The sequence below is a fragment of the Hypanus sabinus genome, chromosome 8 (assembly GCF_030144855.1).
Source record: "Hypanus sabinus isolate sHypSab1 chromosome 8, sHypSab1.hap1, whole genome shotgun sequence".
Taxonomy (NCBI): Eukaryota; Metazoa; Chordata; class Chondrichthyes; order Myliobatiformes; family Dasyatidae; genus Hypanus; species Hypanus sabinus.
In genome coordinates this window covers 154,685,173-154,699,751 of record NC_082713.1, presented here as the reverse complement: position 1 = coordinate 154,699,751, position 14,579 = coordinate 154,685,173, and the positions used below count along the sequence as shown (strand labels likewise).

Genomic DNA, 14,579 nt, shown 5'->3' with positions numbered 1-14,579 from the left:
GCAGATAAAGATTCTCATTGTTTATTCGGCGATTCTGTTTGGGAAAGAATCTGAATGATTTTGTAGGGATACACTCATCTATGACTATTTTTATGAAGTCTATGACAACTGTGGTGTATTCATACAGATCCTCTGAGTCCTTGAACATGGCCCAGTCGACCGTCTTGAAGCAATCCTACCACAAACGAGAAAACCTACAGATACTGGAAATCCAAGCAACACACAAAATGCTGGAGGAACTCAGTAGGCCAGGCAGCATCTATGAAAAAGAGTACAGTTGGTGTTTCGGGCCAAAATGTTGATTGTACTCTTCCATAGATACTGCCTCACCCGCTGAGTTTCTCCAGCATTTTGTGACTGACGCAATCCTATAGCCACTTCTTGCCTCCCACGACGTCCTCTGTTATCCTGAACTCTGGAGCCTTGCACTTTTAGTCTCTGCTTGTATGAAGGTAGGAGGAAAGCCAAGTGAACCTATTTCCCAAAAGGTGGTCTAGGCATGGAATGCTAGGCATTCCTAATTGTAATATACCAGTGGTTGAATGTGTTAGGACCTCTGGTGCTTTAAGTTACGATGATAACTGAGCAGATTTCTTCAAACAAGCCCAAATGAAGTCCCCAACAATGATTTCAAAGACTATAGGGTAGGCTGTTCCTTGCTTGCTAATGGCAGCATTTTCTATCTTGAGTGCCTGCTTAACATAGCTGCAGGATTACTCGCTGATCCAGCAGAAAAGGAGAAAGTAGGCTGCTTGTAGTTGGGAAATTCATTAGAAACATAGAAAATAGATGCAGTAGGCCATTCGGCCCTTCGAGCCTGCACCGCCATTCAGTATGATCATGGCTGATCATCCAACTCAGAACCCTGTACCTGCTTTCTCTCCATACCCCCGATCCCTTTAGCCACAAGGGCCATATCTAACTTCCTCTTAAATATAGCCAATGAACCGGCCTCAACTGTTTCCTGTGACAGAGAATTCCACAGATTCACCACTCTGTGTGAAGAAGTTTCTCCTCATCTCCGTCCTAAAAGGCTTCCCCTTTATCCTTAAACTATGACCCCTTGTTCTGGACTTCCCCAACATTGGAAACAATCTTCCTATATCCAGCCTATCCAGTCCCTTTAGAATTTTATCCCCCCCTCAATCTTCTAAATTCCAGTGAGTATAAGCCTAGTCGATCCAGTCTTTCTTCATATGAAAGTCCTGCCATCCCAGGAATCAATCTGGTGAACCTTCTCTGTACTCCCTTTATTGCAAGAATGTCTTTTGTCAGATTAGGGGACCAAAACTACACACAATATTCTAAGTGCGGTCTCACCAAGGCCTTGTACAACTGCAGTAGAACTTCCTTAGTATACATACTAAGGCAGAAATATCTCAAGTTGAGTCAGGGTCAGTGACTGTTTAAAAATCTGTGCTTAGTAGTTCACACAGATATGGTGTCAAGAAAGGGGACTTTCAGATTTCAAGGTAGAGGTTAGTTTCTCCATACACCACCACTGTCCCCATTGGCAATGTTGGATTGTGTTTTGTGAATGGAATGCTACACGTTTAGGGGTGAGCTAAAGTGGTGTAAAACATCTATAATATAAGTTGGACAAAAACAATAATTCTGAAAAGTTAACAGCACAAACAGGGAGTAACTAGGATAAGAGGTATTGAAAAATGGTCAGCCCAGGGAAGAAAGTCTTTGTTACATGATACACAAAATCTTGGAAAGAAATCAGCTCTTGGATAAAATATTGAAAGGAAATGATCCAGGACACATTTTTTGAGATGTATTACAAGATTACATTGAATAGATCTCATATCTTCAGCTTTAAAAAAAAGACTCAAAGTGACAGATGGACAAGTTGAGAAGTGAGTTGAAGACAGAGGGAAATGGCTGTAATATAAATTCATTACTACTAACTCAGAGCAAGTACTGAATGAAATACTTACAGTGCAGACACCATTTGCATAATGTTCTTTTACATATGCTCTCATAGCAGTATCCACAGCACTTCGCCAAGATTCCAATGCATTTTCAACATCATGGGGCTTGGGATCACTTGCTTCTTTTCGTAAATGGTCAAATTTAAATGAGATCTTGTTCCTGGGATCCAAAAATCTACCATTGCCAAGATCACCATGTTCTGTTATTAAGACCTGTAGTGTGATATTATTGGCATGTTAAGACCATCTGAGGAAACTAGTAATTCCTTTCTTTAATTATGCATGAATGCATTTTCATCATGAAATTATTGATCTTGCATTAACAAAGTATATTGAATATTTGGAGTATCAGCACTGGATTGATGTCAGATTTCATCAATGCATTTAGGAAACTTAAAAGAATTGAGTTTTTAAAAATGAAGGAGATTCTTGCTATAAAATAAATTGGCTACTTTGTTAAAATTTCATTCCACTTATTAAGATTTAGACCTTTTAAATAATATCATGCCCCAATTGAGCATACATCTCAATGTTGACCTATAACAAGGCATTTTGCAGGTTATCCAGATGAAACACATCAATGTATAACATAAAGCAGAAATACCCAAGTTCACAACATCAAAGAAAATTGAAAACATTCATGTACAGAGGCATGCAAAAGTTTGGGCACCCCTGGTCAAAATTTGTTACTGTGAATAGCTAAGTGAGTAAAAGATGATCTGATTTCCAAAAGGCATAAAGTTAAAGATGACATATTTCTTTAATATTTTAAGCAAGATTACTTTTTTTATTTCCATCTTTTAGAGTTTCAAAATAACAAAAAAAGGAAAAGATTCGGAAGCAAAAGTTTGGGCACCCTGCATAGTCAGTACTTAGTAACACCCCCTTTGGCAAGTATCACAGCTTGAAAACACTTCCTGTAGCCAGCTAAGAGTCTTTCAATTCTTGTTTGGGGGATTTTCGCACATTCTTCCTTGCAAAAGGCTTCTAGTTCTGTGAGATTCTTGGGCTGACTTGCATGCACTGCTCTTTTGACGTGTATCCACAGATTTTTGATGATGTTTAAGTCAGGGGACTGTGAGGGCCATGCAAAACCTTCAGCTTGCACTTCTTGAGGTAGTCCACTGTGGATTTCGAGGTGTTTAGAATTATTATCCTGTTGTAGAAGCTGTCTTCTTTTCATCTTTTTTAAAAAAAAGACTGATGTTTGCTTCCAGAATTTGCTTGTATTTAATTGAATTCTTTTCTCTACTAGTGAAATGTTCCCCATGCCACTGGCTGCAACACATGATCAATCCACCCCCGTGCTTAACAGTTGGAGAGGTGTTCTTTTCATGAAAGTCTGCACCCTTTTTTCTCCAAACATACCTTTGCTCATTGCAGCCAAAAAGCTCTATTTTAACTTCATCAGTCCACAGGATTTGTTTCCAAAATGCATTAAGCTTGTTTAGATTTTCTTTTGCAAACTTCTGATGCTGAATTTTGTGGTGAGGACGCAGGAAAGGTTTTCTTCTGATGACTCTTCCATGAAGATCATATTTGTGCAGGTGTCATTGCACAGTTGAACAGTGCACCCCACTCCAGAGTCTGCTAAATCTTCCTAAAAGTCTTTTGCAGTCAAACAGGGATTTTGATTTGCCTTTCTAGCAATCCTACGAGCAGTTCTCTCAGAAAGTTTTCTTGGTCTGCCAGACCCCAACTTGACCTCCACCATTCCTGTTAACTGCCATTTCCTTATTACATTACGAACTGAGGAAATGGCCATCTGAAAACATCTTGCTATCTTCTTATAGCCTTCTCCTGCTTTGTGGGCATCATTTATTTTAATTTTCAGAGTGCTAGACAGCTACTTAGAGGAGCCCATGGCTGCTGATTGTTGGGACAAGGTTTGAGCAGTCAGGGTATTTATAAAGCTTTGAAATTTGCATCACCTGGCCTTATGACAGTGAACAAGCCATAGCCCTAACAAGCTAATTAAGGCCTGAGACCTTGGTAAAAGTTATGAGAGCTCAAGTCTCTTGGGGTGCCTAAACTTTTGCATGGTGCTGCTTTCCTTTTTCCCCCACTCTGAAATTGTACAAAATAAAAGTAACACCAATTTAGCTTAAAACGTTGAAAAGAATGTTTCATCTTTAACTTTATGACATTTGGAGATCAGTTCATCTTCTACTCACAACTATTCACAGTAACAGAAATTTTGACCGGGGTGCCCAAACTATTGCATGCCACTGTAAATGCAAAATGCTTTGCCAATCACTGCATTGAGTGCCCAGTACATTCCCTTCTCCTCCACAAGTATACGGTAGCTATGTATCATCATTAGGATACACTGCAGAAATTTGTTAGGTCATTGTCAAACAAAGCCTGCGATCGTGATGAGTTGTAAAAGGGCTACAGATCTTTGAAAATTGCACTTGCACTCATACATTGTTCTGACTTGGAATATTATCCTTCCATTGAATTGGAAGCTCCCTAGATAGTTGCTGCATCTGAGCATTTGTACCACTGAGCCTGCAACAGTTTGCGATGGTAGCTTTCTGGTACCTAATGGAAGCATGTTAATTGCAGCCTTATCAACAACACCTTTTCAAAAGTGATTAAAAATATCAAACCTAGTACATAAATTTACTACTGATGATGTCACTTTCTTCCAAAGTTTTAGCACTTTTACAGGTAATAAAAGGTCCCAATTTTCTAATTTATTTTAAACTACATAAGCAACTACATGGAGTAATTATCAATATTCTAAATTCAAAAATTAGATTTATAATTCAATATATTATTAAACAAAAATTAAGTGGAGAATCTGAAACAAACAATTTCATGTTATTTACTCTTAACAGCAAATTGTTGACTTACATCTTTTAAAAACAAAAATAGTAAGTAAATTTTTAATATAACATATGGTTCACATTTACAAAATAATGCAGCGTCTAAATTACCAAGCATGAATATTGTTAGGGAATTTTTTTTTTAATTAAAAGAACTGTAAACATTATCCAAGTACCTAACCCTTGCCCAAATACAACCTAAAAATGAGTCACAATGACTCTAACCAAGTTAATTGCTATTAGAGTGTATTTAGGAAATTACAGCACATGCATACATCAAAATTGAATATGGGGAGTTGGTTTTCCTTGAAACAAAAGAGGTTTAAGGAGTCCCTTGATAAAGATATATACAAAATTATGAGGTTCATAGGGCACATATTGGAAAAACCTTCTATCGCAGCAGAGACTGAACTGGAGGGCAAAGGTTAGGGCAGGGCTCTGAGGAACAACTCTTTCATTCAGAGGGTGGCTGGGATTGGAAATATTACTTAGTTGGTAGTTTCATAATATTTTTTAGGTCAGCATTTAAATTGCTAAGGTGTAGATAGCTTTAGAACAAGTGAGATTAGTTGGTATCAGCTGAGATGCATGGTAGTTATTCAGTATGGACATTGTGGTCTAAAGAGCCTGCTTTTTACATAATAGTGTTGTATTTACATAATAGTTCATATATTCTATCATGCTCATGTCAACTTAATAGCAATTGCAAGACCAGAAGTTATTTCATACCTGATCATCATAACCATCAATTTTTGCTGGAGTAAACTGGTCCACATTATACTGTGCAAAGGCACTGAAATCAGAAGAAAACGAAGATTACAGAAAGTCCAAAATTCCCAAGTACAGCTAAGATCCCATACGTTTATAAATTCTGTTGATGGGAAAGAATCTAATTAAAAAACTAAATTTCCATAAGATTACAATGGTCATTAGGATAATGAAGTAGGAAAAAAACTTTAATCCACAGGCAATTTCTATCAAATGCATTAAAATTACTAAAAACTTTGCATTATTCTGACTTGCTGCAAAGAACTTGTTGAACTAAACTTGTTGATGTTTACATGTCTCTAAACAAATAACCAAAAAAAAAACAAATGTTTACAACCACAACACTACATGCACTGATTTCAGTGTTACCAGGAAATATATAAAGCAAAATTGAAGGTCATTTAATGCAAATTGTGGGTCTTTAGTGTAGATGATTACACTTTGCCAAAAAACAAAATTGCTGTAATTAATGTAGACTTATTTAAATGACTAAACCATAATTGTACTTACTGTGCTGTACCCTCCCTAAGAAGATTGTCCTCATTGAGCAGCAACCGCACATCTGCAGGAAAATTTTATGGATGTGATACGTTCATTAGTGAGCAGAAAAAGACATTCAAATATAACACGCAAGTTAAGCTAACTGACTGTAATAAGCTTTCAAATTTGTACTGTGCAATTAAACAGACTAATTTTTGTTTTCACTATTTCATGTATTGCCTAGAGCTGCACTTTCATTTTGCTGAGATGCATCCAAGGATGCAATGGGTCACATCATTAGTGAAGTAACCCAAGGTCATCAGGTGTTTGGGTCTTTCAACATCAGGCACTCTCGCCTCGGCGACCCAGCCAGGGTTGATCAGGGCATGGCTTGTAACGTTGGTCCACAGATCACACCTCTGATCCATAGTTATCAGGAGGCTCACTCAACAGCCTCTGTGATGGTCTTCATGGCTCTTTTCTTGGCAGTCTCCATAATGCCAAGGAGAGAGCAGGTTCTGCACAGCCAGCAAAACCTCTACATCCCACCTCTATAGGCTCGCATTGTACTCTCCACCTGTCTCGGGCACCAACCCCTGGTATTTGGCTTCCTTATGCTCAAACACCATCTCAATGCGGTCTTCCCAAGGAACTGTCAATTCTACCATTACTACCTGCTTTGAGGTTTCTCACAGAATGACCATGTCAAGCCTCAGGAACTGGTAATGATGTAATGAAAGTCAGGAAACTAATTGCTTGCCAAGGTAGACTTTTAGTTGCCAGTCAGATGCCTTGTCGATGAGGCCTGCTACTGATCTGGGCTGAAGCTGTGGTTGGTCTCCAGCTTTGATAAAGGCTATGGGCTTTTTGGATTGGCAGAGGTGCCTATCTTTGTTAATGGCTGAGGGAATACTTTCGGCCACTGCCTTCAGCGCCTGGTCATGCAACCAGCAGTAGCATCCCCAAGACTTCTGGGTAGTTGTGTTCCAGAGTCTCTCTTCCAGGGCAGAGGACATGATGGTACTTCACTTTCTCCCCCAAGCAAAATGGTTCACTGGACTGGGTAGAATGTCATATACAGCCTGGATCATGAACTTGATACATTTGGGTTCTACCTGCTAGTTGCTGGACCAGGAGATCTGCTTCAGTGCACACTCCCACTTTGTTCAAACTCCTTGCCGACCCATTCCTACCATCCTGACGACACGCACTTACTTGACAGCTGCTCTCACCTCTTCCTGACAAGTTTGCATTTGAACCTGCCCTGGGCCTGGTAGAACTGCACTTTCAAAGTATCTTAAAATAAACATCCCCATCAGATTTTTGCAGTGAGTGCCTCTATATTAAAAGGGTTATATGAAGATAAAATGGATACTCTTAAGGGAAATTAATAACATACAAGAAACTAAAGTGAATGACATTTATGGTGATCTTGATAAGCTTGACAGTCAGAGTTGTTGACATACATGAACAAATATTTACTTTCCCATGCAAAAGACCAAAACAAAAGCCAGATACTAGTAATCAACTCTTTCAACTTTGCAGAAACTAATATATCAATTTTTCCAATTTGCTTGGGCAGCCAAATTCAAACTAAAGATTGAAGGAAAGAACACAGTCCGATCAAAGTAAAAGAACACCCATCTTAAAATGTGCAATATTTCTATTCTGATGAGAACACAATCCTTGTTCTCTTTCAGGGAGTACTGGATTTTGCCCTCAAATGTGTAATTACACACTGCAGTCCAAAAACTAAATCGAGATCAAAAGCCTTGATGCAAAAATGTTGTCTATTTCTCTCTATCAATGCTACCAATCATGCAGAGTTCTTTCAACTTATTTTTGCTCCAGCATCTGCAGTGTCTTCTGTCTGCAAACTAAACATTATGTCCTCTTCTCCCCATCCTACAAGCTTTCCTTGCTGTAAATGTTGAATAACCAGGCTGTAATTCCTTACCACTTGATCATAATTAAACGACAATGATCAAATTTTTAAATTAGGACTTAGAGAAAAAAAGTTACGTTATTAACAATTTAACAGAACTTACCATTAAAAACTTCATTGAATTCTCCTGGTGGAGCATGAATAATGAAGTTTGCTGCTATGCGCACCTGTAATTAAAAGAGCGTTTCTAATTAATTTTCATTCTCAACTTGCAGTAAGGTCAAAAATAGCTCTTTAGCCTTCGACAAATTTAAATGTGGAATTTTGCTTTAATTGGAAAAGAAAATTCCATTAAAACAACTACTTTGAATAAGTGGCTATTTATCATTTCACAAACTTCAGCAAATTATATGCAGCTTACCAAAATAAAGAGGTAAATGAATCAGGTTTAATTTAGAGGTGTAAATTAGAGATTTCAATGCTGAAAATATTGTTCATCTTCATGCAGGATAAAAAGTACAAGGCATTACAACACCCCAAAAGGACATGTACTTTCTCAAGTGTCCAAAGCAGGCTGAAGACAATAGTTAATTGCTTTGGTATGGAGTTAACATTGCAAATTATCCACAAAATTTGCCTTTGACCGAAGTTCAAAGTTTTGCAGTAGTGTTTAATTCTAAGCAATGCATTTCTATGTGTTGTTCTATTCCATTTTTGAAATCAGAGTTGGAGTTAAAATTAGTAAGAGAAATTGCCAGTTAGATATTTAGCAGAGAGGAATAAAGCAACTATTTGGCATTTCCAGTTCATAGAAAAGCACTACTACAGTGCTACTCCTGGTTAGATGGTGGCAACATTGCTTACACAAATAAGAAAACCTGCAGCATCTTGCAGCTAATAAATTACACAGTTTTCCTGGAAATTCAACAACTAATTTCTACAAAGTGGAAATCTGCTAAAGATGTTAGTTAAGAGAGATAACTACTGGCCAAAACAAAGTCTCCGTTCTAGTTCAAATTGCTTGCCTCCATTGGAGATAAGAGTGAAATTTTGTTCAATATCTCATGCTGTAAACATTGCATGTGCTTATAAATGCTCCAGATTACCTACACTGGCGCTCACGTCCTTGGTGTAGGACTTATACTAATTTTCTTAAAATTCAACAAACTATGTCCAAAACTCAATGCTCCATAAGTATCCAAGTAAATCAAATTTCTGATTTCTTATTTGAAACATACATAGTACACACATCATTTGTGAAGAATTCAATGATTCAAAGTACATTATGTATGTATTAAAGTATGTATGCAGTATACAACCCTGACATTCATTTTCCCACACAGGCACTGAGCAAAGAAACATAGAACCCAAGAAAACATCAAATATCCAACTCAAAAAAAATTGTGCAAATGATAAAACGAGCAAACACAGAATATTAAACATCAAACTGCAGTGTCATTGAAACAGTCAAGGAATCTTCAGTTCAATTTAGCTCCGTCTTCTGTTGTCTACAAGCCACATAGCCAGTCTGCCTATCAGAATCGCACCAAATAGCAGTTAAAGATCCGCAAGAAATGGAGCCGATCATCGATCATGGATTCACACTCCATTAGGCTACAATTCCGTTCTCAAACATGCAGAATTCCCTCAGAGATAGCAAAAGCACCAGATCGGTCAATCCAATGACACATCAGAATATGACAGGTTCCAATTGCACAGATTAGTAGAAGTATATTTAAGCAATTCTCAGATCAAAAGTGATTTGTTCAGTTAAATCTTCAAAAGAATTCCAGATGTTTGATTTACAATTACAGTGTAACTTGAACAGAACAGATGTTGCTAATATTCATCTTGGGCTTAATCTTGTTGCTCAGGACTGATACATGCGCCAAGTGTTGGAATCTTAACTATTCTGACAGGTTTCCAAGTGATTCATCCATTACTATGCTACACTACATGTGACCAACTTTATTTGTTTTTGATTGCTTCCAAATATCAGGAGGATTCAAAAACACTCCAAAAGCTTTAAAGTTTTGACAATGTCTCTGATGTTGCTTTGGCATAGAGCACAGCACAGAACAGACACTTTGGCCCAACTCAACTATGCCAACCAAGATGCCCATGGAGGCCATATCCCTTTAAATGCTTGCTTATGCAAGTACATGCTTAAGTGTCTTAAATACTGTAAATGCATCTGCTTCTACAGTTCCCTTTGGTGGTTCATGGCATATACCCACAAAAATCTTGGATGTATTGTGCTGACATTGATGGAAACTATGTAATAAGCATACCATCTAGCTTAATGGTTCCCAAAGTGGGTGACACTGTCCCCGAGGCAGTGTGAATCTCTGAGGAAAACGCTCAGCAGCAAGGGGGGCAGCTGAGGGATTATAGCCTTAAATTAAGAAATGAATTACTAATTACGAGGCATTGAGGATCAAATGCTAATAATTGATTACAAAGATCACATAATCACCTTTGTAATCAATTATTAGCACTGAAGCATGTTATAGCTGCTGAAAAGCAATGTAACACTTCTGTATTTGGCACTTCATGGGAAATCTGGACTGAAAAAAACTAATTTCCGGACCTAGCCCTCATTTTGCCATTCAATACTGTAGTAGTGTCAGCTAGTACGATTCCCATACTCTAACCACAATGGGATACAATTCCTGTGAATTAGGATATGGTGTTCAATGGGGTAAAGTTATGCCCTTTCTGATGGTCTTGACCACATCTCTCTAATCCCCAGCCCAACTGAAATATTGCTGCCCCACTTTATGTACCTTCAGGCAAAGTACGGTTTTGCCTGAGCCATGACAGTCATAACATTCCTCTTTACTGATCAGAGTGCTCAAGGTTGGACATAAAGAATAGGCGATTGACTGTGGTCATTAATCCATAATGAAAATGGCAGAAGCAGACCAAAAAATGTAATCAGTACAGTGTGGAGCATCTGAAATATAGATCTATACCAGCACCAAGCAACCATGTGTGTGAAAAATGAGGCAATGAAACCATCCAGACTCCTTGAACATTTGAAGAGAATACACTGATAAAGCAAACAGGAACCATACTTACAGTCACTACATGAAAACTTAGAAACAAAACACAAACATGTTTGCCAGCACTTGCCGAAACAGTGATGGTTTGTGTACTTCATGCAACATTTTATTGCTCACCACTAAATCTGGAAAGCCCCATACAATTGAAGTACCGATTCTGTCTGCAGAAAGGGAGGTTTTGAGAACAAGTTGCATCAGACCAAATAACTAAAGTGATTCTGTTCAGCAATAACTCTGTTCAGTGAATAGATGAATGGTATGAGAATGTTGAAGACCATTGTACCTAGGACATAACTTGCAATGCAGCTGGATGAGTCAACTTTGCCAGATAACAAATCTTGCTTTTTTTTTTGGTTATGTTTACTTAATAAAAGATGAAAACATGATTCAAGAGTTGTTATTTCCCACAGGGACTAGAAACAGATATGAATGGGTGCCAATATTTCAGATTGTCAAGCAACTTTTCAAAGAGAAATACATTTTGCTCACTAATAGGGCACCGTCAATGCTAGGATGCCACCATTCTTGAACAAGGCTGTACCTAACATATTTACCCTTCATTGTGTAATTCAGAGACATCTTGTTGCAAAAAATGATTGCTGACACAAATAATTAAATACTGTTATCACAGCAGTAAAAAAAAAACAAGACCCATGCTCTTAAGTCTTAATTTTTTCAAGAGCTTTGTATTGAAAATGATTAACAGTGATGAACATTTGCGGCTATAGGGCTCTCAAACAGAAACTAACCGAGGAGCTTTTACGTGCATTTTGAAACTGTGATAAAATTCTTTGAAGAGTTGAATGCTTCATTCAGTAATCAACTGAAGCTGTCCTCGCTGAGTCTCAACTCCCCCCTCTGTAACTGGATCCTGGACTTAAGGCCTCAGTCAGGCCACGTGGGTAGCAATGTTTCCAGTCCCATTACGCTGAGCACGGGTGCTCCCCAGGGCTGTGCACAGCTCGCTACTGTTCACATTGGTCACACATGATCGTGTCTCAGGATTCAGCTCAAAACATATCACGTCTACAGATGACACAACTGTGGTTGGCTTCATCAACAACGATAAGGAGTCGGAGTACAGAGAGGAAACAGAGCTGATGGTAGACTGGTGTGAGAAAAACAACTCAAGTCCGAACATGGTGAAGATCATGGAAACAATTGTAGACTTTAGGAAGGTGTAAATGAACCATCCCCCTCTGCAGCACATATATGGCTCCTCTGTAAGGAGTTAAGTGCACCAAATTCCTGGGAGTTCACATCACAGATGTCCTCATTTAGTTCTCAATGTCACTTCCCTGAATAAGGTGGCACAGCAGTTGTCTCCACCACATAACCACCCCCCCCAAACTTAACCTAATTTGACAGAAGCACCTTGCGAGCAACCTTCCAAGCTGCATCTCCATTGGGTTTGGAAGCAGAGCATTGGAGCAGAAGTCCCTACAGAGGACTGAGAATGTCCAAAGGATCATAGGGGTCTCCCTATCATCCACTGGGGACTTTGACCAGGAGCACTGTGTACATAGGGGCCGTAGTATTATTAATGAATACCACCCATCCATCCATCCTGTATCCTCTGACATTCCATCAGACAGGAAACTCAAATACAAGAATGGTCAATATGGGCAACAGTTCCCCCCCCCACAAACAAGGCCATTAAGCTTCCAAACTCCCTGCCACATTGCATTTGAAACATCACCAATAATTTGTACGTATCCTACAATACTTAAAGTAAAATGCAAAAATTATCTACACTCAATTCATTTGTAGACTTAATTCTTAATTTTCCAAGTTATTGTGTATTATGTATACTATCTGCTTTACACGCCGGTCTAGGGAAACACTCATTTGGTGGTATACATCTATATAGAGAAATGACAAACTCTTCTCAAATATTAGTCATGGCATTGCTTATTTGTCAGAATTATTTGCAAAGTTTAATGAAATCAATCTTCAATTGCAAGGAAATTTGCGTAGTAGGGGAATTAAGGGTTATGGGGAAAAGGCACATCAGTGGAGCTTCACATAAAACAAAGAGAGATTATTGATCCCAAGGAAATTAGTGTCACAGTAGCATTACAATTGGCACATTCACACTGTCCAGGCAAGAGTTGATAGTACAGGGTGCCCACTACAGGCAGTCCCCGGGTTACAAACGAGATCTGTCCCTAAGTTTGTCTTTAAGTTGAATTTGTAGGCAAGTCAGAACAGGTACATACGGCTCTAAATTACCATCAGTCAAATGTTTGTCTTAGTAAATAGTATATATTTTACCTTTCTATGCATATAATACTTAAGAAACACTTCCAAATACACTAAAACATCTTAAACATAATAATAGTTATAAAATTTACTACATACAGTACTGTACTGAAGTGTGTGAATCTGTGTGTATGTGTGTACATATACAGCATTGTAAAAAGTATTAAAGAAACAGTTCTTAAACAATTTAGATAGAGAAAAAGAAAAAAGATCTGATTAAAGGTTAACACTTACTTTCATTCCATCGACATCTTGCTTACCGGAAGGGCATTCATGAGGTAACATTATAATAATTGGATGATGCAGGAGAAGATGAAGATGGCTACTGTTGAAGATGAAGGGCCTGGTGTTGGAGAGGATGGCATATAACATTAGCCTATCCTTCGATGCCTTATGCCCTGGTGCACTTTTCTCCTCTTTCGAAATGTAGGTCCTTTCAGGCAATTTTTTCCAAAATAAGCCAGTCTTGTCTACATGAAGTATTTGGTCTGGCAAATAACCTCCCTCAATTTTTTTCAACATTTCAGAAAAATAACTCGCAGCACTTACATCGGCACTCACTGCTTCACCTTGTACTTTAATATTATGTAAATTTGCCTTCACTTTGGAACAATTGAACCAAGCCCTACTCGCAACAAATTCTTCATCACAATCACCTTCACTTGCTGCACATGCAGCTTTTAAATCATTGAAAAGGCTTTGAGCCTTTTTGTGCACTAAAGGCTAATAGGCATATTACACTGATTTTGATTGTCTAACCAAATTATCAATAGCCTTTCAGTTTCAATAATTAAACCACTGTATTGCTTAGTAATTATTGTAGCTTTCATCGGGGCAGGGGTTTTCACATGCTCCATTATTGTCACTTCATCCTTTAAAATAGTTCCGATCGTTGACCGAGGGTGGCTTAACGCTTTTCCAATGACCAATGACGTTTCACCTCTTTCCGATCACTTTATTATTTCCACTTTATTTTCAATCATGATTGTTTTCCTTTTCTTTGATGCATCACCAGCACTTGCATTGGATTTACGCTTTGGAGGCATGGTTACAAGGGTAAATAAGACAAAAATTTAAGCCAAATACAAAGTTACACACTCACAGTGTTAACGGCAAAGTGATCCGACTTAAAATGGCAGACGTTGTTCTCCTTCCCTGAGCCAATGAATTGCTGAAGCTGCGCAATGTTCTCAACTCAAATTTTTAATAGGCTTTATGCCAGACCGTTCGTAAGTACGAGATGTCCGTAAGTCGGATGTTCTTAACCCGGGGACTTGCTGTATAGCAATGCATGGTAAATAAGCTCTGGTAAACAGAGGTTAATAACAGTCTAATAGGAGGAGTCATCATT

General features: G+C 38.3%; 1 protein-coding gene across 1 annotated transcript in view; it reads right to left on the bottom strand.

Moving 5' to 3' along the window:
* LOC132398622 (F-actin-capping protein subunit alpha-2) overlaps nucleotides 1–14,579 on the bottom strand; it is a 50,714-nt gene that overhangs the window by 22,662 nt on the left and 13,473 nt on the right. The window contains exons 2-5 of the mRNA XM_059978305.1: nucleotides 8,065–8,128; nucleotides 6,047–6,098; nucleotides 5,498–5,561; nucleotides 1,944–2,150 (exon numbers count right to left, since the gene is read on the bottom strand). Of these exons, the coding sequence (XP_059834288.1) occupies nucleotides 1,944–2,150; nucleotides 5,498–5,561; nucleotides 6,047–6,098; nucleotides 8,065–8,128 (387 nt within the window). The remainder of the gene's footprint in view (nucleotides 1–1,943; nucleotides 2,151–5,497; nucleotides 5,562–6,046; nucleotides 6,099–8,064; nucleotides 8,129–14,579) is intronic.